The sequence below is a fragment of the Ursus maritimus genome, unplaced genomic scaffold (assembly GCF_017311325.1).
Source record: "Ursus maritimus isolate PB19 unplaced genomic scaffold, ASM1731132v1 scaffold_24, whole genome shotgun sequence".
Taxonomy (NCBI): domain Eukaryota; kingdom Metazoa; phylum Chordata; class Mammalia; order Carnivora; family Ursidae; genus Ursus; species Ursus maritimus.
Window position 1 is genome coordinate 35,009,394 of NW_024424897.1, and position 27,215 is coordinate 35,036,608.

A 27,215-nucleotide genomic window follows, 5' to 3' on the forward strand; every position below is an offset into this window, starting at 1 on the left:
TCCCCCCCGTGGCGAATGTGCTGCGCGGCGGCGGGTGCTTACGCTCGCGGGGTTTGGCTGTTGCAGGCAGGAGCTGGGAGGAGGCGGCAGCGGCAGGAGCAGCAGCGGCGGCGGCGGCAGCTGGGAGGAGGTGGTGACGGTGGCAACGGCAGCGTCGGGGACGATGGCGCGACTGGTGGCAGTGTGCAGGGACGGGGAGGAGGAGTTCCCCTTCGAGAGGAGGCAGATTCCCCTCTACATAGACGACACCCTCACGGTGAGCGGGCCGGGCCGGGCTCGCCGCTCCCCTGGCAGCTGTTTCCCTCCTCCCCCTCCCCCAGGCCGAGCGCTGCGCACTGGAGAAAGAGTGTGTTGCAACTCCTAGGCGAGGCCTTCTCTCCGGCAGGCCCCACAAACTCGCCTTTGCAGTGTGTCGCACGGTAACCTCTGCGGGCCCCTAGCCCAGCGCTCCGTAAGCATTTCGAGCCTCTCTTGCCAGATTTTCATTCCTTTTTGAACCCTCTTCCTTTACCCCTGTCTCTCAACGAGACGCTGCTTTTTGCCAAAGCATGCGCCTCGGAGAGGGGTTGAAGGATCTCGGGCGTTTAGGGCCTATCCTTTACAGAATCCACCTACCCTCGGGGAAGCTTAATTATCTGGAAATGTCGCAGCTGCACTGCTACCTGTGTATTTTTTCTCTCAATACTATAGCTCACTACAGAAGCTTAATTACTTAGGGCAGAGTGACATGCTCTCGCACGGTAAAATTCCACTAAAATGATTTGGTTTCTTTGCAAATAGTGTCATATTGCCTAGTACACTAAAACTCTTTGAAATGATTGTATTGCTAGGCCATGACTCTTCAAAATGGGTTTTCTTGGCAATAGTTATTTTTTAGTGTACAGGTAACCTTTTCTTTCTTTTTTTTTTTAAATAAAGCAAAATTATTGAATGTGTAAGAGCGTTATAAAATTATAAATTGCTCATCTCGAGTGTCAAAACCCAGTTCTGGGTAGTTTTCTTTTTTAGAGTTGATGGTAGTACAGCATTGCTGACCCTCTGCCCTGTGTTGCTGTACTATTTCCTTTGAAAGGAAATGGCAGAAATTTGAATTGAATCTGAACAGGAAATGAGTGCAGTTGCTTGCCACTACTTCTTAAGAAATGAAATGAACCTTTTCTGAATATCTCTTGAAATCTGCATTTTGATGATGCTGAAGCTTTGGATGGATTATACATTTGCTTATTTTGATAGGTGTAACTCAGTCTCTTCATCGGATTACCTTTGCCTTTTTGCTTTTCAGAGACAGTTCTATTTTGTTCTTGAATTTTTTTTTGCAAATACCTATTGAAGTTTTTTCAAATTTTATGTAAAATGCAAGTCATTGTAGAGCTGCCACTCTATGCCTTTCTGTTTGCCAGTCTCAATTAAGACTTGATTTAGCTGCAGTACTTTTAAAAGGATTAGAGGAGCTATTTGGTGACTTAATTAGAACTTTTTATGTGAAAGCATCTTTTTTTTCATGGAAAGAAAGTGCATTTTTTTTTCATGGAAAAAGAATGATTTGGCCTGACATAAGGTGAATAGAGTTTGTGTTGATGCATTAGAAAGTGCTTGTATGCCTTGGTTATGATTTCTGTATTAAAAGTATAATGGAATTGTATTTTAAGTTTAAAAAAATCTAGCACTTTGATCAAATTAAATGATGCATTTCTCTATTCAAAAACTCCTAATATGAGTTCATTTGTTACTTTCTCTTCTCACACAAACACTTTTCTAGAGCATATAATTTGGTATAAGCTTTCTGTGATTATTGTCCCAGAATGCCTTTGAAGTTTAAAAAAATCAATGGGTTTAGACATAAGATTATGTTTGAGTGTATAATATCAAAGCATAGGGGAAATCAACATAAATTTGAATATTTACAGTGTTTTAAAGACACTTCCTGACACTTCCTTATGGTCACATAACCACCTTTCGTTTGAGTGCACCATTGATATATCTGTCATATAGCACTTTAATAATACTAATATTCTAAAATTTTCCATAGAAAAAGGTGTAACCTTGCACTGTGATACATTATTTGGACTTATTTCTCTAGAGAAGTTGGGATTTGACTGAACCTGGTAGTTGAGTTTTGCTTTTATTGTACTGTGGACTTGTGACCAAGGCAAATAAAATTTAGGGTTATTTAATTTAAATATCTTAAAATAACATTTTATTTAGGAAAAGGTGCGTGGTTTTTAAAAATTTATTTTTAATCTTTAGAAGGGTTTTTATCGCTAAGAATGAGTGGGACTGTTTATTGCTTTGTCTTGGAAATTGTGTATAATCATTGAATGCTGGTTAGTGAAAATTCTTGTTAAGAATCCATTATATTTAGGGAAACAACTTTCTCTCAGAACTTTCTGTCAAATACTACTCAAAAGAAGAATGCAGAGCAAACACCTGTTGGGGAAGAGGGAGGGATGATGCCTGTAGCAGAAGTTTATGTTCTGCACTGGTCCACTGATAGTTTGATGGCAGTGTATCCCTGAAGTTAACATTTGATCTGGTCTTTGTTCTTAGGGTCCATAGGTAATGCATTGAAAAAACATTGTGTGATCTTTTTTTCAAGTAGTCTTAGAATCTTTTTAGGGCCTACATGTTAAGTCTGGTTACATCTTTCACAGTTCAGTTACAATTGTTGTATCGTTTTAGTAACAGAAGTTGAAACCTCTAGCGTTAATTCTGTTGGTGATTTTAGGTTGGATTTGTAAAATGAAATTGAGAAGCTTGTTTTGTGAGGAAGTAGTCTCCTCTTTTATGTGGTATGTTAAATCCGTTTAAGACTCATTTGGTAATTTAGTGGGTTTGAAAACTTGAGTACAGCCCGTATAGGTGTATTTGAGAAAATCCCAAAGAAGTAAGTTGGCGGAATATTTAGGAAAGTGGTATGCTAGGTGGCCAAAATGCTTTTTGGTGTTAAGGAGTTGTAAAATAGCAAATGGTTAGAATACGGATTTTATTTTAGAGATATTTTTGGAGTAGTACAGTTTTTAAGTGAGTAGTTTTTTTAAAAAAGTTGATAGAGTCAAAATTTATACCCTTTATAAAATAATCTTGAAAAATAACAGTATAACAAAGAAAAAAATTATCCTTAATCCTACTTCCCAGAGATAACTAAGGAGATAGCAGCATTTCCTATAATTCTAGTCATAGACGCACACTTAGATGCAGAGTTGAGATGTATTGTCTTCTGTAATATTTTATATCTGGTTTTTTTCCACTAAATGTAATACTGAGAACATTTGTTCTTGTCATTCTTAAGCAGCTTTGTTAGCCATGTAATAATTTGTTGTGTGACATTCCGTAATTTAATCACTCTACCTTTGTGGATATAGGGGTGATTCTGCTTTTGACTATGAATAATACTGTGTGAATACAAATAATGCATAAATCTATGCATTAAAATTTTTTTCTCAGGCTTTGGAAGGACAGTTACTGGATCAAAGGAGAAGAGCCGTTTGTAAAGTTCTTGGTACATAGTGTCACATTGCTATAATATTGCTGGGAAGCAGTTTACCCTCCAAATAATTCAAATAATCTAAATGGACTAGAGACTCTGATAATGGATTTTAACAGAGACATTAAAAGATAGCAAATGGTAGCATATCCACTTGGGGATTAGGTGTTTAGCATTTTTAAATTTAGTATTTAATGTTTTCTTTTAACTCCTAAGTATTTAACTGATTTTACCAAAGGTGATAGATGTTACAAATAGCTGTGAGGATGAAGTAAAAAAGTAAAGCTAAAGTGACAATGACTTTCAATAAATACAAATTTAATATCGTTGGTTAGAGCTTGTGAGAATGTGCTAAAAACAGATTATTTGTGGTCAGGAGAAACCAGGACAGATATTTAAGAGTGAAAGTGGGTAATGGATTCAATAAACTTTATAAAGCAGTAATTGCAGGACAATGACTGGTTCTATTTTTGGTCAGCTAGGGAAAGGCAACCTCATCATGAAGCAGAACACTAATGATTCCTCTGTGAAACCACACCTGAAATACTTTACATGACCGTCTTACTTTAGGTAACCTAGAATCTGAAGATTAAGTCAAGGAAATGATTTTAAAGAATGGGGAAAAAAATAGACCTACTTTGCTCTTTGCCTTCCCTTTTTCCTTTTTTCTTATTGTCCTTTTTCAACATTAAAGAGCATATAGTGATTGACCAGAAAACAACAAGGTAGAAAGTCCTGAGTGTTTGAAAGGCAAGGACAGAATGATTCAGTGTGAGTGCAATTTGTAACCAGGGTGGTATAGAGTAAGTACAAGAGAAAATTTAGTATTATCCAAGCCAGTGAAACCCAGGAAAGACACAGTAATAGACCTAATCTTGACATTTATCTCTACTAGTTAGGCAGAAGTCAAATGATCTGAAATGAGGATTTAAAAAAACTTTTTTTTAACCCTGTCCTTTGTTGTACCTTTTAGAAATGATTCCTAAAGCAGGTATTATCCATTAAATTATATATATTTGAACATCACCTGTTAGATCTCAAAATGTTAGATTTGTTCTTTGACCTCTGCTTTAATTATTAAAACAATAAAACATAGTTGATAAAAATAAAAATTCATTTATACAGAGTCAGAATTTAGGATTTCACCTATGAACCAGACTGGAGAGACCTTGATTTGGTTAAATAAGAAGCATTCTTTGACTGTTCCTTAAATTAGTAGCTTTGATTTTAAAATAGTATAGGTAATTACTTTTTTTTTAATGGTGGTAATTGATATGTACTGAAATGGTGTACATTTGTATCAAACAAGTGAAAATGCAAATCAGAGTGTTAGTTGCTTAAATGGTAGATTTGGAGTGACCTGCAGTGTTCTATTGAGTTACATGGCTTTAAAAGTTTATCCTAAACCTTTTTTCTGACTTGACATGAAAGTTCAGTTTCTTTGTGTTTAAACCATGTAGTGATGACAAAAAACATGTGAGTTAACTGTACAGTACTATTAACTGTTTTTATCTTTTATCAGTTTTCGTGGACCAGGATTTGTAATATTGGGATTATTAATTTTTAGAAAAAATTTGAGTAGACTCTGTTAAATATAAGTACAGTGGACGGTATGGATCATTAGATTTTTTTTTTTTTAAAGATTTTATTTATTTATTTGACAGAGATAGAGACAGCTAGCGAGAGAGGGAACACAAGCAGGGGGAGTGGGAGAGGAAGAAGCAGGCTCATAGCGGAGGAGACTGATGCGGGGCTCGATCCCATAACGCCGGGATCACGCCCTGAGCTGAAGGCAGACGCTTAACCGCTGTGCCACCCAGGCACCCCGGATCATTAGATTTTTTGCCCATTTATTTCTGTTATCCTCACCAGTTAAAGCCACCATTTAGAACCACCTTGTTAAAGCAGACCAGTGACTGGTTTTACTTGGTGCTATTGGTAAAGTTAACATGTGAAAGTGGTTAGAACAACACTCAGTATATATGAAGGTACCCTAAATGTCTTTATTATTACTATACCAGTCTTTGGAGATATTAATAAGACTATAAGAGGGTAGACTAGAGAGAAGTCAGTAAACCTGAAAATTGGATAATTGATCCTTGATCCTATGAGATTTGGACATAATAGTCTATGTGTGTGGAAGAAGAAACTTCCAGAACAATAAAAGCTCTTGAGATGGGATCATGTCTCTGAATATGATATAATGAACGTAAAATTGGAAGCAAGGAACACTAACTTTTCCCCTTGGTAATAAACAGTATATGTGCATTATAATAAATTTGGGAAAGGTAGGAACACAAAGGAAAAAGTCCTCTTACCTTTTCACTGCCTAGAAATAGGCCACATGTAACATATCATGTATTTTCTTTTTCTGTAGGAAAGTACCCACATACAAACATTTGAATCATTTTATATATGCAGTTTTTGGTTCTGTGAAATACAGTGGTGTCCCAGGTTGTTGAGTTGTCCATTCTTGGTATCCCCTTGTCACTACTTCACATATCCTGTATTCCCCTCTTATCAAATCAAGAAAAGATCTATCTATTGCTTGTACTTGTCTTTATTGTTCAGTCCTTAGTTTATGGTTAGAACAAGCAGGTTTTAGGGCTGTTATTTCTAATGTGGAGGAAAAAGAATGATCAAGTCTATTAAAAAAGCAGGTCTTCGTGGTGCTGGTTGGTGAAGAAGGAATCTTTTTAAGATCATGTTCAACTGGTTGGGGTATTTTTAGTGTTTTGTTTTTGCCTCAAATGGGTCTTTATCATGACTTCACTCTTTGGGTATGTAGGAGTCTTTGGTCCTTGTCATCTGGAAATAGAAGTTTGTCCTAGCACAGTATGTTTAATACCTTTAACAATGTTTTAGTTAAGATATAAATGTGTTACTTTATTTCATTGTTTTGTTCATTGTTCAAAGGCATACTTTTTTTGCCCCCACATTTTACCATCTTTTAAATTGGGACGTTTCTTTTATTTGGTGATATCTAACAGTTATAAAGGCTCTTTCCTAGTGGTATGTAACCCTGTTACTTTCTAAAATGAGTGGTGTCACAGCTCAGTGACATGTGCTAATTAGTAATTCCCATTATCTGATACGCAGAAACATCTTTAAGCTTTATATTCCTCTTCCTTTGGTAGGGAATTTTGATAATTGAGTAAATATCTCTGTATCCTTTTTGTCCTAATTGGAGCAAACATTTAGTATTGTTCGGAGTATTTCATTATATATGGTCCATATGTATATGGCCATTTGCATTATAAAATTTACTATATTCCATAATTAAGAGGAATAACTGGAAGCATGTATATTTAATGTAAAATATCAGATTGTTTTACTTACTATTGGCCACCGCAGCAAACATTTTTAAACATAATTTAATCTTTACAACGAAAGACATTAAAAATTATTACTTAATCTCATTTAACAAATGAGGAAGCTATAAATCAAACAGGTTAAGTAACTTGCCCAGAGTTAAGACATACTTGTAAGTGGTGGAGCTGGGATTTGAACTCTTGTTTGCCTGACTTCGGTGTCTTTGCTTCTAATGACTATACCATTCCTGGCTTTAGAAACTTGTATAACTTGGGTGGTGGTTGTTGTTGTCTTCTTTTGACAGGGCAAAAGCAGGCAAATCCTGCTTTAGGGATCTATTTCTGTCCTAGGAGTTTATAAAATAGTTTGCAGCACATGTTCAAAGAAGATAAAATAATTGATTTTCATTCTTTTGCATATTAAGATGGTGATGGAATTCCCTGACAATGTGTTAAATCTCGATGGGCATCAAAATAATGGTGCGCAATTAAAGCAGTTTATTCAGGTAATATTTTTAAAAAATATTTTTAAATTAATGTTTTAAATGGGGTGTGTGTGTGTGTTTTGAAGAGTCATTTAAAATACTAGCTTTAAATATTAATTTCATTTTACCTGGGCCTCTCTAGGTCTTAAGATTGCACTGAAATTGCTTTCTTTCACTATGGCTACAGTGAATATATTTATGTACCTGTTGTGTGAAAGAGATTTGGTGGTGTTATGTTATCATTGTACATGTCCCTGTGGCTTTAATTTCACCAAGCCATCTTTCCCTGTTTTTGAAAGATAGGGTATACAGCTTTTCATTGAGAACTTGGTTTTCTTCTGTAGTGATTGTTTTGTTCAAGTGGAAAAAAAAATCCTATATGTGAACTTAATGATTTTCATTTAATTTTTAAGCAATATGATACCTTATAAAACCCTGTGTGTAATGAAAATAATGGAAGGTAAATTGTTACTTTACTTCAAAATTCTATTTCTACTTTTGGAGAAAACTTTGAATGAAAGGTTAACAGTAAATGTGAGAAAATTCTTGGGAGTATCTTACCCATCTTTTTTGGTAAAGCTAGAAACATTATTTGTAGTGTAACTGTAACTCATTCAGACAGAAGTTATTTACTAGAGTTTTGCCCACTTCTCTAGAGCTGTGGTTCTCATTTTTCTACCTTGTCATAACCAACAGATAACATTCATATGCACCACCATATTAGTTAATCACTGCAGGTTTCTACATAGGTAAGATAGGCCTTGTTCTCGCCTACTAATCCTGTCCATACCTCCAGGCTGAGAATTGCAGCTTTACATGATCACCATCCTAACTTGATTCCAGTAGCTAAACATACTGTGTTGTTAAAAATTAAGAGGAAGACATGGCAAAGCTGCATTCCATCTTTATTTTTTTCTTTGTTTTAAAAAAATTTTATTTATTTGAGAGAGAGAGAGCAGAGATAGCAACAGAGATAGCGAGAGAGAGCCTGAGTGGGGAGGAGAGGGAGAAGCAGGCTCCCCGCTGAGCAGGAAGCCCGATGAGGGACTTTATCCCAGGACCCTGGGATCATGACCTGAGCTGAAGGCAGGTGCTTAACCAACTGAGCCGCCTAGGAGCCCTAAAAATTTTTTTATTTCAAGTGAGTGTAGTAAGCTTAATAGTCACTGAACAAACTAAACTTCCAGAGGCAGGGCTTCTTTTTGCTATGCTGAGGCACATACTGTTTAGCCTTGACATCCTAGGCAGAGTTTTAGACCTTAGATTCTAGAACAGAGGGCTTTGTGGAGTAAACTCAGTACAGCATGGGCAAGGCCGACTTGTTTTTCTGACTCAGTTGCAGGTAGAGATGGCAAGCCCTGCCCGTATTGTACGTAATATACAAAGACAGGAACAAGAAGTAGTAATGAAGAGAAATTTTATGTCTTTCTTAAGGACTGTTCTTCATTTTTCTTTTCCTCTTTTTCAGCGACATAGCATGCTTAAGCAGCAAGATCTAAGTATTGCCATGGTGGTGACATCACGTGAAGTATTGAGTGCACTTTCTCAGCTTGTCCCATGTGTTGGTTGTCGTCGCAGTGTGGAGCGCCTCTTTTCCCAGCTTGTGGAGTCTGGAAACCCCGCACTTGAACCCCTGACAGTAGGGCCCAAGGGAGTCCTATCTGTAACTCGAAGCTGCATGACTGATGCAAAGAAGCTTTATACCTTATTTTATGTACATGGGTAAGTATAATCAATGGAGGTAGATGACCTTGTTAAACATTTTTAAACTTCAGGACAGTGATAGCTCTTTTACTGAATTTGGTAGGGGCAAAGCTTGAGTTCAAAATCAGTAATTTTATTGAATATCTTCTGGGTACCAGTGACTATACATATTCTCATATGGAGAGAGGCAGGCAGTAGGCAAACAACATGATTTGTCAGCTAAGTTATACATAAGGGAGATGAGAATGGTAGGGTGGAATTAATAAGGAGGATGGTCGGGAAGGCTTCTGTGATAAAATGACATTGAGTGTGTAGACTTGAATGAAGTGAGTAAGTAAACCATGTAGATATCTGGGGGAAGGCACAGTAGGTGGAGCAAATGTAAAGGTTCAAAGGTTGGAGTTTTCCTGACATGTCGGAAGAACAGTAAGAAAGCCATTGTGGCTGGAGCCAGGTGATTGAAGGGAACAGTAATAAAAGATGAGATCAGAGGATTAATAAAAGGCCTACTTATGTAGTACCATCCTGAGTTTTTTGTTATTGTTGGGTTTTTTTTTTTTACCTGGAGTAAGACCGGAAGATTTGGGGTGTGTTTTTTGTTTTTTGTTTTTTTAAAGATTTTTATTTATTTATTAGAGAGGCAGCGAGAGAGGGAACACAAGCAGGGGGAGTGCGAGAGGGAGAAGCAGGCTTCCCGTCGAGCAGGGAGCCTGATGTGGGGCTCCATCCCAGAACACTGGGATCATGACCTGAGCCGAAGGCAGACGCTTAACGACTGAGCCATCCAGGCTCATATTTGGGGTGTTTTGAGCAGAGGAGTGACATGGTCTGACTTGAAGTTTGCTTACTTTGACCTCTGTGTTGACAATAAGTGGAAGGGTGGTGGAAGGGGAGAGAAACAAAGGCTATTTAATAATCCATGCAAGAGTAATGGTGACCAGTATGGTAGTCACACAGACCAGTATGGTAGTAAGAAATGGTTGCATCCTGGGTATATTTTGAGGAATGAGCCGGTAGGATTTTTGGATAGATTGGATATGGAGGAGGACATCAAGGGTGATTCTCAGATTTGGGATCTAAAGAACAGGACCGATGGTTTTCCATTTACTGAGATGGGTAAGAATGGGAGGAGCAATTTTGCAGAGCTAGCTTTTGGACGTGTTAAGTTTGAGATACCGATTGGACATCTGGCTAGAGTTCAGAGAGGTCTGCTCTAGAGATAAAAATTGGTGTCATCAGCATATGTATAGTATTTGAACTGTATATAAACTACACACACACACACACACACACACACACACACACGGACATAATTTAAATCTGTGAGATGAAGTAGTCACCAAAGATTGAATATAAGTAGGAAATGTGAAGGGGTCTGAAGACCAAAGCCCTGGGCTTTTCTGTTTAGAGGTGGTGGTAGAGAGTTAGGATTTTCACTCTGCCTGAGAAAAGGCTTGGAGGGTTTTTGAACAGAGAACATAATGTGATTTTTGTTCTGAAAAGATCACTTCAGCTGCTGAGTGAAACCTAGAATGTAAAGGCAAAGGGTGGGAAGCAGGGAGACCATTTGGGAGGTCAGCTATTGTACTTGGCTAAGCTAGAGAGGCAAGTTGAATATGGATAGTAATGGTGGAGGTGATAAATGACATAATTCTGGATATATTCAAAAGTTAGAGATGACAGCCTTTGCTGATTGGTTGGATGTAGGGTGTGGATATTAGCTGTATGCATTCATATATTTGCATAAAATTTCTGTTGGTAGTTCCTCATCAAGGATAGTGTTTATTTAGATATTGTTTGAACAGGGGAAGATGGCTGAGAGGTAGCAATCAGTCAAAATATTTGAGTGTCAGGCACACTGCTAGATACAGTGCAGATAACAGGGATGAATGAGACTGATGCAGCTAGGGGAATGAGTACATTGAATAGAACAGATCTCTTTCAACATACTGACTGGGAATGGAATGGAGAAGATAAGTATACACCTTCTTCTCGGTTAGAATTTGTTTGATGAGGAATTTTCAAGGTAAGTGATGTGTCTGTAATACTTTAAACATCACACTAAAGGGTAGTAAATAGAGATTTTGAAAATTCTAAAGAAAAATGAATATTAATCAAACTTTTAATGATTTATTTTTGATTAGGTCCAAACTAAATGACATGATAGATGCTATTCCAAAAAGTAAAAAGAACAAGAGATGTCAGTTGCACTCCTTAGATACGCACAAACCAAAACCTTTGGGGTAAGTAGAATCGATTATCAAGAAGCTTTGTAATTGTTAAGATTATAAATGTTGATTGTATTTAGTAAAAAGAAAAAAAAACACTGCTAGTTTTATTTTATTAATTAGTTACACTGTAACTAATCAATAAAGGTAAAAATAAATCTGTCTCCTGATTCTATAAGGCCTTTTTGCCTTATAGACAAAATATAGTGTAGGGGCTCAATATAGATTTGATTTTTCTTTTGGAGTTTTTTTTTTTTTCTTTTATTAAATATGTTTCAGAGGAAGGAAGTTGAGATCTTTATGGAAATTTATTTAGCCAATACTAAGTTTTTCAAAGTAGTAGTGATAACATTCGTTGATCTATATAATAGTCACAATGTATAAATTATTTTTCTTGTCTTTTCTTATCTCTAGGTCTCCCTAATAATTTGTCAAGGATTAAAAAAAAGTCTTGGATCAGTTGTAGCAATGTGTATTCATGTAACTTAATTTGCAGTTTTGTTCTGGTTAGGTGATACAATGCCCAAGGCTGCTTTTGTCCCCATCTCCCAGCACATTGTTACATTGCCCCCTACAAAATTGCTTGAGGTTGGGGGTGGTAAGGAAAAGCCATGGAATTTGAAGGGAGGGTTCTAAGAAGTAACTTGTGTTTTGAGGAGAATGGGATGATTTAAAACAATACTGGATTGCTTTAAAAAATTAGTTTTTGAATATCTCATTAGTAGTGTTGACACCATTGTTGTATAGACCTTTTCTTTCCTGATGAAAGACATGGATGATTAGGTGATGGTATGTTAATTATCTATTAACAAGTTTGTTTGTTTGTTTTCCTATACTCACGAACAAAATTTTTTAAAAAACTTTATTATGAAAACTGCCAAACACATAGGAAAGTACAGAGACTATTCAGGAACCTTCCTTCCTACCAAATATCTTAACCCAGATTCAGTAGTCTTATCAAGATTTGTCACATTTGTTTTATTTATCCGTCATTTTCTTTGCTGAAGTATTTTAAAACAAGTCCCAGAAAACACGCTTTTTTACTCCTACGTATTTCCACCATCCATCTCTAAATACATGGACATTTTCTTTCATAACGACAGTCCATTATTAACACTCATCACAATTAACTATAATAAGCTAATACCCAGTTTAGATTTCCACAGCTTTCTCTAAAAGTGTCTTTTTACAAAATGGGTTTGTTAGAATCAGGATCCAGACTGAACCACAAAGTATATGATATCTAAATGTGAGAGTACTCTGAACCTTCAGTAAAGCTCTACACAACCTAAAGTGGTTATCGAAAGAAAATTGTTATTTTACATACCTGATTTACCAATATCTGTAGAGAATTCTTGTCTTTCTAAATGTAAAATTCAGTCTGGTTTCCTCATTAGACAAAACCTTTACCTGAATGACCTGTTGGCTAAAGCCACAGAGTAGTATTGTATTATTAAAAACCTGCCTTCTGGTTTTTTTGTTAAGAATATTCTTCATTGCGGAACCAAAAAGCAACAGATATCTCAACATCTTACACATCTGCTCATTGGTACCTTCCTTCAAAGACCAGTTCTTCTACTTTTGCTCTGGGTTCCATTTCTTCTTATTCTCAGTGACTTTGCTTTATCAGTTACCTACTTTTGTTAAATTGGCATACAGTTATGTTTTCCTATCTTTCAATTTAAAGACAAAAACAGACTTCCACAGACTTCACATTCCCCTTCAGCTACAGCCCCACCACATGGGAAGCCAAACATTTTAGAAGGTTGTTTACTGAATTGTGAAATCAGTATGAGTTGATCTTGAGCACTGTCTCCTAAGGTAGCCTCAGTTATTCCCACACGCCATATGAATAGCAGGCCAGGGAGTACAGTGTGCTTAGCCAAGACTCCCTCTCCTCCACTTTGGATGGCCACTGCCATTGTATGATACTGTGACTCTCCATTTTACGTATTTCCACTGTTATTTACTCCCCTTTTTTTCTGTTCAGACTTCTCCAGGGAAGTGTTAACAATTGATTAAGGTTTCAACCTAATCAGTGGCAATAATCCAGCTCAGCCTTCCTGAGACTGTTCTTATATGATGCAAGTAAACCCAAGTTATTGGCTTCCTGGGAGTAAGGTTGAGATCCAGAAGAAAAGTATAGGCTACAGTTGTTGGCCTCTAGCTGATGACTGATGATTATCAAAGAGAATAGTATATAAGGTCTACCCAGAGAGAGAGTAAGAGAGAATTCTGAGGAATTAAGTATATTGGTAGAAAAGCTAATAAAGAAACTTGAGAAAGAGTGGCCAGAGAGGTAGGAGGAAGCCAAGGGAAAAGAGTGTTTCAGGGGGGTCTGGTCAGCTGTGTGGAATGCTGCTGAGTCAAGAACCCAGAAGTGTCCATTGGATATAGCAACACTGTGATAATTGGTGATCTTGAGGACTAAATCTGTGGTTGAGTGGAAACAATCCAGATCAGAATGGGTAGAAAAGTGATTACAGTCTAAGGTTGTAGTGGATTAAGCTATGAGAGGAAAGTACAGGAGTGGAAAGATTTCTTTTTCAGAAAGCTTGGTCTTGAAAGGAAGATACAAAGACAGTCAGTCTAGAGAGGTTATGGATAAAATCTTGATTTGAACTGTAGCATTTTTTTAAAGTATTTTTTAGATTAACGCTGTCATGTTCTGATGATATAGTAATCATTGTCCAGCTCTAATTTCATGAACCTTTTCCTCAATTGTGAGAACTTGAGTTTGAGAATTAAACAGTTTTAGGAAATTATGGATCACTCACACATAATCAGAAAAGGGGGAAATATGGGCATTGAGTAGAAGGATAGAACATGGAAGACAGAGCGGTAGTTGAGGTCTTTGTTTCAAATTGGAGTGCTAAACCTTGCTTGAGCCCTTGTGACAGGAAATAGGTGACTTGTACGGATGAACTTAAATGGTGGGCAGGGAGTTGAGAAATACCTGTTCAGCTGTATAGAGTAGCTTAAGTAAAGATTCAGAGGTTTTTTCATCTCAAGCGTCCAAGGTAACGAATTTCTAGGACTGTAGTGAGACCTGGAGAAGAACAGGCAGGAACCAGTTGTTCAGAATCATGAAATATCAAGAAGACTATCAATGAGTGGAATATAGACACACATTTCTCTTGGAATGCACATCTGCAGACAACAAAGGAAAATGCATGACCAGCGCCACATTGAAACCTGTGGGGGAGGGAGAGTCTGGGAAGTGTTTAGTAAGTTTTTAATAAATTATTTATATAGTACTTGTAATTGATACAGGCTGTGTAAAGTGTTCGTCTTAGTGTGCTCTCTTTATTTTAGTAAATGTAAAAATCTGTTCACTATAATTAGATTAATCTGAATTTTTTTTCCTCAGCTACTTATAAATATGAAGGTAGATAAGAGTTTTGTTGCCATGGGTAGATATAAAACCACATTAAGTAGATCAAAACTTATTAGAATTTTCAATTTGTGGAAGATTGATCTATGTTTATAGGTGAAAATAAATTTTTTTTTTTAGTCCTGTTGACTTTAAAGCATTCCTAGTAGATTTGCTCATAAAATGCTTAGTATCTTAATAAATTGGTATCTTGATAAATGTAAATGTTGTTAAACTGTGTCAGATAAACTTAATAGTTGAACAGAAATTTTTATGTAAAGGTATGAGCATATGTTTAAATAATATTTTAATATGGTTAAAATGAATATGTAATTATATACAAATTTGTAAACTTATTCTAATATAAATGTATTAAAGAGTTCATGATTTTAATTTAGACTATAGAAATTATTCCTTCAGATTATCTCAGTGTCACTAAGCTTTGTGCTATACTGTACTACAGTGAAGGGAGCAGTAGCAGTGTCAGTTCAGAGAAGTTAAGTACAGATAAGAGAAGTAGTGAAGACCACAGGAAGGACAGCAAGTGTAGGATCATTTTCCATTATGGACCTTTCCAGGGAACAGCCAGGTAAAATCAAGCAATCCTTTACTCTGCCTTTTTTAATGTTTTACCCTTATCTGTTCCTCCCTTCACTAATATTTGTTTCTTTCTGCAGAGGTTGTTGGATGGACGTATGGGAACTAATGTCCCAAGAATGCAGGGATGAAGTAGTTTTAATTGACTCTAGTTGTCTTTTAGAAACACTAGAAACATATCTGCGAAAACACAGGTAAGTCTAAAGGTCATCATAGTATAGTTGGAAGGTGCCTTAGTCATCTAGAGTGACCTGTCACCTCCTTCATATAATAGTACTCCAGTCTTCCATTAATACCTGGTGCTAGGCAGAGCTTAATGTTAGGGCAAGCAGTTCCTTTATTGGACGACTCTCAGTGTCAGCCTTCTTGTGTTGGGCCAGCATCTCCTCTTTCTGTAATTTCTACCTGTTGGTTCTGGCCAATAAAGTGTACTTAATTGAGTAAAGTGTACTTGATCACTTTGGAAACTCTAGTATTCCTTGTTTTTGTGATAGAAGCATTTCATGTTGTCATTTTCAGAATTAAAGTTTAAATTAGTTTTCATTTAGCAATATTTTGAGTGATTTCTTCTATAATTATTTGTCAAGACCTAAAAATAGAGTTGTAATTTGTGTTATGTGGTTCATGTACTAAAAAAGTAACTTCAGGTTTTTCTTTTTAGAATACTACTTTACAAAGGAATTTCTTTCTTTCTTTCTTTCTTTCTTTCTTTCTTTCTTTCTTTCTTTCTTTCTTTCTTTCATTTATTTGAAAGAGAGAGAAAGTGCACAAGCAGGGAGAGGGACAGCGGGAGAGGGAGAAGCAGGCTCCCTGCTGAGCAAGGAGCCCATCGCCGGGCTGGATCCCAGGACCCTGGGAACATAACCTAAGCTGGAGGCAGACGAGCCACCCAGGGGCCCTAAAAAGGAATTTTCTAAGTGTCATTAACATTTGGAAATTTGTAGGGAGCGAGAGTGCATGCAGTAGGAAAGGAAACTGGTAAGGGAGCCATCTAGAGATGATATTCTTGGGGGGAGCTGTACTCTTTTAATATAAAATTCGTCATGTGTTTAGTGTGTGGTTGTGTGTTCTTTGACCTGGAACATAAATACTTTGGGGATACTTCTAGAAACATACATGAATGATAAAAACTAGCATTATTAAGATTGGTGTTGATATGGCAGTGAACTAATGACTTAATCTGCATACAAAGTTTATTCACTGTTATTCTTTTTTCGGTTACAAACTTTCTTGTTTATTTGCCTTTTTGGTTGATTATACCCGAGAGAGTAGAGAAGAATATGTCAAATATTTGCAGTTTTGTTGGAGAGGGATTATACAGACACAAAACATTTAAATATGTAGGTCCATTATAGATTCCTCCCTCTTTCAATATGAATTGATCCCTATACTCAATATTAATTGATCCATCCGAAAGATAGCTTTTTGGGGTGATAAATTAGTAGGTACAAGAGCTAATGTTTCGGATTTTCCTGTAATGGTTGTAGATATCCTGTATTTGGATGGCAATATTTTATGCCTGTAAGAAGGTGGAATCTATTTGTTAGATATCTGAAGGGTGGGGAGAAACGATTGAGAGAGATTGCTTTGAATCTGGGTTCTACTGATTATAACTTTGTACAAGTTACTTTTCTGTGCCTCCATTTTTTTCTGGAGGCAAAAATAATGATAGTACTGATTAATTGTAGGATTAAATTTGTCATGGGGATAGACGATACGCAGTCAGGCTTACTTAGAACAGTATCTGGCTGGCAATGCAAGCTGGTGCAGCCGCCCTGGAAAACAGTATGGAAGTTCCTCAAAAAGTTGAAAATAGAGCTACCCTACGACCCAGCATTTGCACTACTGGGTATCTACCCAAAGATACAAATGTACTGATCTGAAGGGGCACCTGCACCCCCATGTTTATGGCAGCAGTGTCCGCCATAGCCAACTATGGAAAGAACCCAGGTGTCCATTGACAGATGAATGGATAAAGAAGATTGGGGGGGGGTGTCTATACAAATATATATATATGTATTTTTTATATATGTATATATATATATATATACATACATACACACACACACACACATATACACAAAATGGAATATTATGCAGCCATCAAAAAATGAAATCTTGCCATTTGCAACAACATAGATGGACCTAGAGGGTATTATGCTAAGCGAAATAAGTCACTCAGAAAGACAATTATCATATAATCTCACTGATACGTGGAATTTAAGAAACAAGGCAGAGGATCATAGGGGAAGAGAAGAAAAAATGAAACAGAGTGAAACCAGAGAGGGAGACAAACCGTAAGAGATTCTTAAGAAACAAACTGAGGGTTGCTGGAAGGGAAGGGGAGTGGGGGAGATGAGGTGGCTGGGTGATGGAGATTGGGAGGGTATGTGTTGTGAGCACTGGGTGTTGTGTGAGAGTGATGAATGACCTTTACCGCTGAAACAAATAATACGTTATATGTTAATTTAAAATATATATATATAAATATTTATAATATAAAATATATATTATATATATGATATAGAATTAAAAAACACAACAGTATCTGGCATAGTAAGCACATTAGTGAATGTTTGCATGCCAGATTTGCAAGTTCTTGTTATTCCTATGTATCTAGTTCTTGTTTTAGGTCCAGTTTGAATTTTTGATGTATGTATAATCAATTGAAAATAATTCCTGAATGGCTGAATAGTGTACCTTTTTAGCAGTTCTGTTTTATTTAGTGGACTTTTTTGAGTACTTTATAATAAAGATTTTTTTTTTAAAAGATTTTATTTATTTATTAGACAGAGATAGAGACAGCCAGCGAGAGAGGGAACACAAGCAGGGGGAGTGGGAGAGGAAGACGCAGGCTCATAGCGGAGGAGCCTGACGTGGGGCTCGATCCCAGAACGCCGGGATCACGCCCTGAGCCGAAGGCAGACGCTTAACCGCTGTGCCACCCAGGCGCCCCTATAATAAAGATTTGATGGGGAACTGGGGTGGCTCAGTCTGTTAAATGTCCGACTCTTGATCTCAGCCCAGGTCTTGATCTCAGTTGTGTGAGTCCAGGCCTTGTGTTGGGCTCCATGCTGGGTGTGGAGCCTACTTATTTATTTATTTTTTTAAGATTTTTTTTTTTTCTAATTTATTTATGTGACAGACAGCCAGCAAGAGAGGGAACACAAGCAAGGGGAGTGGGAGAGAAAGAAGCAGGCTCCCCGCGGGGCTCAATCCCAGGGTCCTGGGGTCACGCCCTGACTGAAGGCAGATGCTTAACGACTGAGGCACCTAGGCGCCCCTGGATCCTACTTATAATAAAGATTTGATAACACTAGCCAGTTAAGTATTATGGTAGTACATTATTAGAAATAAAGTGTTAAGAAACTGTGAAACCTTTGCCTTAAAAAATTTTTACATTTATGTGCAAGGTTACTTTTGAAGACAGAAAAAAATCACTTTCATTCTTGCAGCTTCCATGTAGTTTTTTTTTTTTTTTTAAAGATTTTATTTATTTATTTGACAGAGACAGGGAACACAAGCAAAGGGAGTGTGAGAGGGAGAAGCAGGCTTCCTGCCGAGCAGGAAGCCCTCTGCGGGGCTCGATCCCAGGACACTGGGATCATGACCTGCGCCGAAGGCAGACACTTCACAGCTGAGCCACCCAGGGGCCCCTCCATATAGTATTTTTAACTTGCTGTTTACTTATGCTTATGTTACTTATGATTATGTATGAAGATACATTAAATTACTATGACGATTTAAAGTCGTAAAATAAGGGGAAAATATTTCAAGTTTTATTATTGCCACTGTATGACAGACATCTAACCATTTACCTGAAAATGTAAACTTTTATAACTGAAAACACAGAAGTATTTGTTATTTTTGCATCCAAGTCTCTATTTTCCCCCTGAAGGGGAAGACTTTTTTTTTTATTGTGGTATAAAATAAAAACAACGTAAGTTTACTTCTTAAACAGTTTTTAAGTGAACATTACAGTATTGTTAACTATATGCACATCGTTGTGCAGTAGATCTCTAGAATTTTTTGTCTTGCATGATTGGTACTACACCCATTGCACAACAATTTCCCATTAACCCCTTCTCCCAAGCTCTGGCAACCAGGGTTCTGTTTTCTGTTGTTATGAATTTGATTATTTTAGATAACTCACATATATGGAATCATTTGGTATTGGTCTTTCTGTGATTGGCTTATTTCACTTAGCATAACATCCTCAAGGGTTCATCTATGCTGTAGCATATGATGCAGAGTTTTCTTTTTTTAAAGCTGCATAATAGTCCATTTATGTATGTACCAATTCACCTATCATTCACCTGGACATTTAGGTTGTTGCCCCTATATCTTAGCTATTTCTAATAATGCTACAATGAACGTGAGTGTGCAGATACCTCTTTGAGAGCCTGTTTTCAGTTCTTTTGGATATATAGTCAAAAATGGGATTGCTGGATCATATGATAGTTCTGTTTTTAATTTTTTTAGGACATGCCATACTCTTTGCCATTATTGGCAGCACTATTTTACAATTTCAGCAACAGTAGTGTCAAGGGTTCCAGTTTTTCCACATCTTTGCCAACACATGTTTTCTATTTTTTTATTAGTGGCTGTGCTAACGGGTATGAGGTAGTATCATGTGGTTTTGATTTGCATTTCCCTGATGATTAGTGATGTTCAGCAACTTTTCATATGCTTGTTAGCCATTTGTGTATCTTCTTTGGAGAAGTGTCTTTTGCCCAATTTTTAATTGTTTTTGTTATTATTGAGTTGTAGGAATTCTTTATAAATTCTGGATATTAACTGCTTATCCAGTATGTGGTTTGCAGATATTTTCTCTCTGTGGTTGTCTTTCACTCTCTTGTTTCCTTTGCTACACAGAAGTTTTTGAGTTTGTTGTAACTCATTTGTCTGTTTGCTTTTGTTCCCTGTGCTTTTGACATCCTATCCAAAAAATCATCGCCTGTTCAGTGTCATGAAATTTTTCTTCCTGTGTTTTCTTCTAGGAGTTTTGTAGTTTCAGGTCTTAATGTTTAGGTCTTTAGTCCATTTTGTGTTAATTTTTGTATATTTCTGTGTTTTTTGAAGCATTAGTGAAACAGTGATTTAACTTTACTTGTCAACACTATTGCCTGTGTTTACTAATTGGGCTTAGGGACTCTATTTTAACATATATTCATTTCAAGAAACATACTTTAGATGTGTGCATCAGACTGATGTGTGGAATATAAGGGTAAATACATTAAGAAGTGTAAATTGCAAATATAGGAACACAGAGTAAGGTTGAATTCTAGTTATGGGAACTGCAGGAGGCGTCTTTAAAGATGGACCTGAGTTAGGCAAGTGGAGAAGGATGTGGAAAGGGGTGGGGAGAAAGCAGAAGAAACAAGACTTTGAAGTAGGGACACATTTGCTATGTTCACAGTAGTCCGTTATCTGTATGGTGTGTGTACAGGAGCAGGGTAAATTGTCTAGGCAGTTTAAAACAGGGCAGGGGGGATTGGAAAGAAGACCTGTAAGAGATGTAATAAATAATTGATCCCAGTTGGCTCCACTGATGTTTTCTTCCCAGGTGACTGTACGAATGGTGATGTTCTTAACAGGTTTGTATGGGAACATTCATGTTGCCCTTGGTTTTAGAGAGGAATTTCAACATGTTCCCTATTGTACATCTGTGATGTCCCCCATTATTCAGTATGGGTTTAGCCCTCAGGCAAGGGCAGAAGACTTGAACAAGAGCTGTAGAGATAAGAGGTACACGTGTTGGCTGAAGCCATTGGAATAGAAGAGGTCACCTAGGGAGATGAATTTAAATTAAAGAGATCGAAATTTCCTCATCCATCCACCACAGCTGATCTCAGAAATGCAGTTACTAATTTTATGAGCCTGGCTTTTTTATCAGACCAAGTTCGTTCTTGTTTCAGGAAATCAGAGCTAAAGAAACAAGGCTCTATTTTTTCTTTCTGTTTGAATAATGTTTGGTTTCTAAAAGAAAATGTCATCATCTTCTACATTCACACTCTCTTCTACACTTTTTTTTTCTCTTCTACACTTTTTCCACTGAAATTTATAGACTACATTTCTATGTATATGTTGTCAATATTATGATTGTATATTGAGAAACACGCATTTTCTTAGAAGAAATTTGACTTTTGGAAATTACTAGTAAAATAAAATTAAATGTGCCACTTTCCTGTTCTTGCCCCCACCATCTCCCAATGTTTAACTAGTGAGGTGTTAAAATGTAGCAAAATTTGGACTCAAGGTTTACTGATTGAAGATAGCAACTATTTTCAGAGGCTGAAAGGAGAGGGATTCTTTGAGTCACTGGTTTGTGGCCTCTTGTTTTATTTCTGACCTTTACAGATAGCTCTTGAGGTGAAGATATGCTAGTCCTTGGCAACTATTTTCTGGACATGTATTTTATGAATGAACTGGTATATATCCATCTCATTCTTTTAGGTCCCTGTGTCTCTCTCGTTTAAGAATCATTTGCAGTTGGAGATCTACCTATACTCTAATCCCTAACTTTGTATTTCTCTTACATGTGTATGTTTTAAATGTGTGTTTGGAGGATTTTTTTTTAATGTTCCATATGGTAGGGGAGTGTCATTGTCTAGTACACTGTTCTATGTTTCATGAAATAATTACGCAGCTAGTTCTTAATTTTGAGGTTTTTCTTTTCAATAGGTTTTGCACTGATTGCAAAAATAAAGTCCTCCGAGCATACAATATCCTTATTGGCGAACTTGATTGCAGCAAAGAGAAGGGCTACTGTGCTGCACTTTATGAAGGTTTGCGGTGCTGTCCACACGAACGGCACATACACGTTTGCTGCGAAACAGACTTCATTGCACATCTCTTGGGTCGTGCTGAGCCAGAGTTCGCAGGAGGGTATGAGTATGTAATTTGCTAGAATGGGCTATCTAGCGCTTTGCTTCATTTTATTACTGAAAGTTTATTTCCATCACCTTTTTGCCTCAGTACATATGATATATGTATAAATTAAAATGTGCCTGTAAAGATTTTGCTTTCTTTAAAGTATGCATTTCTTAATTGCTTGAGTAAAAATAGGGAGAAAGTGTTGTGTGGTGTTCATTTCAGTCGTCTGCTCCTTGTTGCTTGAAGTAGACGGGCTTTTTGTTTTTTGTTGTTTTGTTTTCATTATTATAGATTATCATTTTCATTTGAAAATGATTAGAATGGATTTCCCCCCCCCTCCATCCATGCATTTCCATGTTTAATTTTGTTCATAATGATGATTTTTGCGTAGGAAGAAAGGTCTTTGCAGCAGGGGGTTAAGTACTTTATTGAATGTAATTCATGAACTGTGTATATTATTATTGAATTGTATAAGAACCTAAAATTTTATCTCTGGCTTTGTTGTGAAAATAAAATCAGAGAAAGTTGTTCTAGAATAAATTGAACCCATTTTCCTTTGTGTTTTGTGTATCAGCTCTCATTTGAGTGCCTACTTTCTGCTAGGCATTTAGAACACGAAGACTGACCACTGAAATTCTGAACACTTATACAGAAGACTAGCCTGGAGGGCTTTTGTCCACGATTGAATCACATTGGCATTTCTCCATTCCCCCTCAAAAAAAAAAAAAAGCAGCAAGTAGGCATTTGTTATAATTGGAAGGTGAAAGGAGCTGTCATGCCTACCTATGAGCTGGACACATACATGACTTCTCTGTGCCCAGAAAACCATTTCTTCAGGGCCAGTTCCTGAATTATCTTATTTTTAGCAGTATTAGGACTGAGTTCTGCCTGCATGTGTATTTCTTACTGGTTTTTTATACGTGTGTGCTTGTATGTTTATATGTATATTGAACTTGAATGTATAACTGGCTTGTTATTAGATATGCAAATTGTGTTTAAAACCTGAACTTGCAGAAGTCTTTCCTGTCTTTTACTGTTTCAGTAAAGGGTATTAGGAATTCTATGTGATTTATTCTCCTTTACAGGCGAAGAGAAAGGCATGCTAAGACAATAGATATAGCTCAAGAGGAAGTTCTGACCTGCTTGGGAATTCATCTTTATGAAAGACTGCATCGAATCTGGCAAAAACTACGAGCAGAGGAGCAAACATGGCAGATGCTTTTCTATCTTGGTGTTGATGCTTTACGCAAGAGTTTTGAGGTAAGAACAGTGGGCTGCTTCAGTACCTAGGATTGCTTAGTCACATTATTAGACTGAATGTTAATATATTAGCCACCAGTCTGATTTTGCTTCAGAGGCCTGTGGTCCACTGATAGTGTCATTGATTTGGAGGGGTTCGAGGAGGGGAATTGGAATTTAGAAGAAGTTTGTGGATTTTTCTTTCTTTTTTTAAATCCTCTTCTTCTGCCGGCTTTGGTTTTTAGACTTTTTCAGAGTAGAAAACTGAAGTCGGTGATTATTTAGCAAGATGTTGCTATCAAATATATCTAATGAAAAGTTAAAACAACCCCAAAATAGCAACAAAATTAGAAACTTTTAATGAGTCTCAGCTTGCCTGCTGATGGCCCGTAGCCTTTTTATATTGCTGGTATTGGGTTTAGTGCTTGTGATTTGGTAACTTTTTTTGAGGGGGGGGTTCTCTCAACACATAAAATTTTGGCTAGTGAACATTTTGTTACATTCTAGGGCATGGTTGTAACCCTTTAACTGGGTCGCAGATCCCTTTTGAGAATAGTATGAAAGCTATAAACCTTTTTTTTTTTTTTTTTTTTTTCAGAAACCCATCCATGAGCTTTAAACATTGTTCTGGGGAGTCTGAGGAGATTTGTACTAGTTCTTGCTGAATACATTTTTGTTTCCTTTTCTTTCTCTTATGTTTGTGACTTCAGAAACTAGATCATCTAATCAGGTTAAATAGTCTTCTCATTGTGTGAAGAAATGTTTACTCTGCTGCATGAAAAATTTTTGAAATTTGAAACTAGAATATTGCTGATTTGGATTAGGGGTGTGTATAAGTCTACCTTTAGCTGTAGGGATTAGTGGTATATTCACTTGCTGTGGATTTTAAGATGTCATCTTTTAAAGTATTAAAATTGAAGATTCTTTGCGGGGATGCCCGGTAAAATTGCAACATGCCGTGTGTGGTGTCATTTAAAATTAGCAAGTGAGGGACACGTGGGTGGCTCAGTTGGTTAAAGGTCTGACCCTTGATTTCAGCTCAGGTCTTGCTCTCAGTCAGGGTTTTGAGTTCAAGCCCTGAGTTGGGCTCCAGGCTGTGCATTGGAGCCCACTTAAAAAAAAAAAAAAGTAAAATTAGCAAAGGAGAATTTCCATGGAAAAAAAGGAAGTGTTGACCAATATTCATTCTCAACTTTGTTTTTATAATAGATGACTGTGGAAAAAGTACAGGGTATTAGCCGATTAGAACAACTTTGTGAAGAATTTTCAGAGGAGGAACGAGTAAGAGAACTCAAGCAAGAAAAGAAACGCCAAAAACGGAAGAACAGACGAAAAAATAAATGTGTATGTGATATTCCTACTCCCTTACAAGCAGCAGATGAAAAGGAAGTAAGCCAAGAGAAGGTAATATTCCTTAATTTTGACTCATAATTATGTAGTATTGCTTTTTGCTAGATTTTGGCATTTTTACTATGCTTTTCCAGAACGTGAAGAGCTGCAGCTTGTATATTGGCTTTCTTCCTACTGTAATTGGTAAAAGCCAACATTTTTAATGTCATGTATTCATTTTATAATGTTCAATAGTTATCTTTTTACTTGATCTTAGTATGTTGTTACATCAAATGTGGAAAGTTAACTCCATGCATGACCCAGAGCAGTTCTTTTTTGTCTCAGGACCCTTTCGCATTCTTAAAAATTACAGTGCCCAGTGTGCTTTTTGTTTATATAGATTATACTTATCAAAATTTACTGTATTAGAAATTAAAATGGAGAAATTTAAAATTACTAATTCTTTTTATACAGTAAGCCCTATTATATGTTAACGTGAATAGCATTTTCTGAAAAATGTTATTTGAAAAAAAAAAAGGAAGTGAGAAGAGTGGCATTATTTTATATTTTTGCAGATCTTTTTAATATTTGGTTTAAAAGGAATTAGATGGATTCTCATATCTGCTGCTGCATTTGGTCTGTTTCCATTTGTTGCGTGGTTGAAGCATATGAAGGAGGTCTGGCCTCACACAGAAAAGGGAGGAATATTTTAATATAAACTTTTTCAGATAGTTGTGGCTGTTATTCTTTAACATTACAACTCCACAAGTGGTAGTTTCTTAAAGATTACTTATGATGTGGAACCTGGCATCTAATGACCTTCTCATAACTCAGTTAAATCCATTAGTCAGTCTTGCACTTTGAATAGATCTTTTCCTCATGCATGATTTTGTAACATCATGCATTGGTCATTTGAAAGATACTGGTTTACTGAGTTATGCAAATCTTGCCAGATACTGACATTCCATTCCGTAATATCACATAATCACGTTAAAACCACTACTGATCTCATGAGAAAGGTATTGGGAAGCTTCAAGCTCATTGTGCTTGTGTATACAAGTTTTCAAAATTCTAATTGTGATTTGAAAGTTTGAATTGTATCACTAACAAAAAATACTGTCCATTGTTTTTCTTGAGGTGATGGGCTGACTTCAATTTTGGGAAAATGTCTCTTAAGTGTCTTAGTCCGAATAACCACGGTTTGTCTCTCATTCTTTCAAGCAAAATTGATGTTCCAGGATAAAAAAACACCTAGTTCAGTTTATAACTCAAACAGTTGCTTAAGTGCTCTTCCTTGAGACGACCATTGTACTTTGGTATGCAGCAAAAGTGCTTTAAGCGTACTTCCCGTTTGTCACATAGACTATTAAAAGGCATCTACCTGTGAGTTGATACTTAATAAAAATATTTTTACTGTCTTCATCAAAGACATTCATAAGTGAAGTGTCTACTTACTGATTTTCTAAGAGTGCTTGACAAGTAAAGAATATAGTGACTGTTAGTACACTTTCATTGCCACTGCTTTGATTTGTGCTAAGTACCAGTAGCTTTTCCCCACCATTGCTTTTGTACCATCAGTGTACGTGTAAATACAGTGAAAAAGGAGAGTCACATCTTAGTATTCTGATGAAAATAGTTTTGACCTAGGGAGTCAGCAGACTACACTTTGAGAACTACTCTCCTACACTTTCCTGATAACATTAAGTCTTAACTTGCTTTTAGTTGCTTCATAGTCTTGATCAGTGGGTTAGTGATTTTTTTGTGAGAATAGTTTTTCTTCCTTCCTTCCTTCCTTCCTTCCTTCCTTCCTTCCTTCCTTCCTTCCTTCCTTTCTTTCTTGAGACAGCCAGCGAGAGAGGGAACACAAGCAGGGGGAGTGGGAGAGGAAGAAGCAGGCTCATAGTGGAGGAGCCTGATGTGGGGCTCGATCCCATAACGCCGGGATCACGCCCTGAGCTGAAGGCAGACGCTTAAGCGCTGTGCCACCCAGGCGCCCCTGTGAGAATAGTTTTTCAGTTGTTAATCACTTAGCTCCTATCTAACTGGTTGATGTTAAGGAAATTAAAATGTACCCATTATGAAGGTAAGACTTTTTACTATCTCTTAATATTGATCCTTAAAGGAAACAGACTTCATAGAAAACAGCTGCAAAGCCTGTGGCAGCACTGAAGATGGTAATGGTTGTGTAGAAGTCATTGTTACCAACGAAAATACATCCTGTACCTGTCCTAGCAGCGGCAATCTCTTGGGGTCCCCTAAAATAAAGAAAGGTAACCAAATACAGTTTTGTTTTTTTTTTTAATTAATTTATTTATTTTAGGGAGAGCATGAGTGAGGGGCAGAGAGAGAAAGAGAGAATATCCAGCAGACGGATCCCACGACTCTGAGATCATGACCCCAGCTAAAACCAAGAGTCTGATGCTTAACTGACTGTGCCACCCTGGCGCCCCTCTTTTTTCTTTTTTATGTAGGCTCCATGCCCAGTGTGGAGCTCGAACTCACGACCCTGAGATTGAGACCTGAGCTGAGATCAAGAGTCAGATGCTCAACCAACTGAGCCACTCAGTCACCTCTACAGTTTCTTTCTTT

At 36.9% G+C, this 27,215-nt stretch overlaps 1 protein-coding gene across 2 annotated transcripts in view; it reads left to right on the forward strand.

The window, feature by feature from the left end:
- Positions 1-9: 9 nt before the first annotated feature.
- The window catches only part of GGNBP2 (gametogenetin binding protein 2), a 30,406-nt gene continuing 3,200 nt past the window's right edge, over positions 10-27,215 (forward strand). The window contains exons 1-9 of one of the 2 annotated variants that reach the window (XM_040640944.1): positions 10-256; positions 7,221-7,301; positions 8,749-9,002; positions 11,129-11,227; positions 15,263-15,376; positions 21,867-22,076; positions 23,144-23,318; positions 24,507-24,701; positions 26,749-26,896. In XM_040640944.1, the coding sequence (XP_040496878.1) occupies positions 164-256; positions 7,221-7,301; positions 8,749-9,002; positions 11,129-11,227; positions 15,263-15,376; positions 21,867-22,076; positions 23,144-23,318; positions 24,507-24,701; positions 26,749-26,896 (1,369 nt within the window). In that variant the 5' untranslated portion in view covers positions 10-163. The remainder of the gene's footprint in view (positions 257-7,220; positions 7,302-8,748; positions 9,003-11,128; positions 11,228-15,262; positions 15,377-21,866; positions 22,077-23,143; positions 23,319-24,506; positions 24,702-26,748; positions 26,897-27,215) is intronic. The other variant, XM_040640946.1, reaches the window with a different exon arrangement.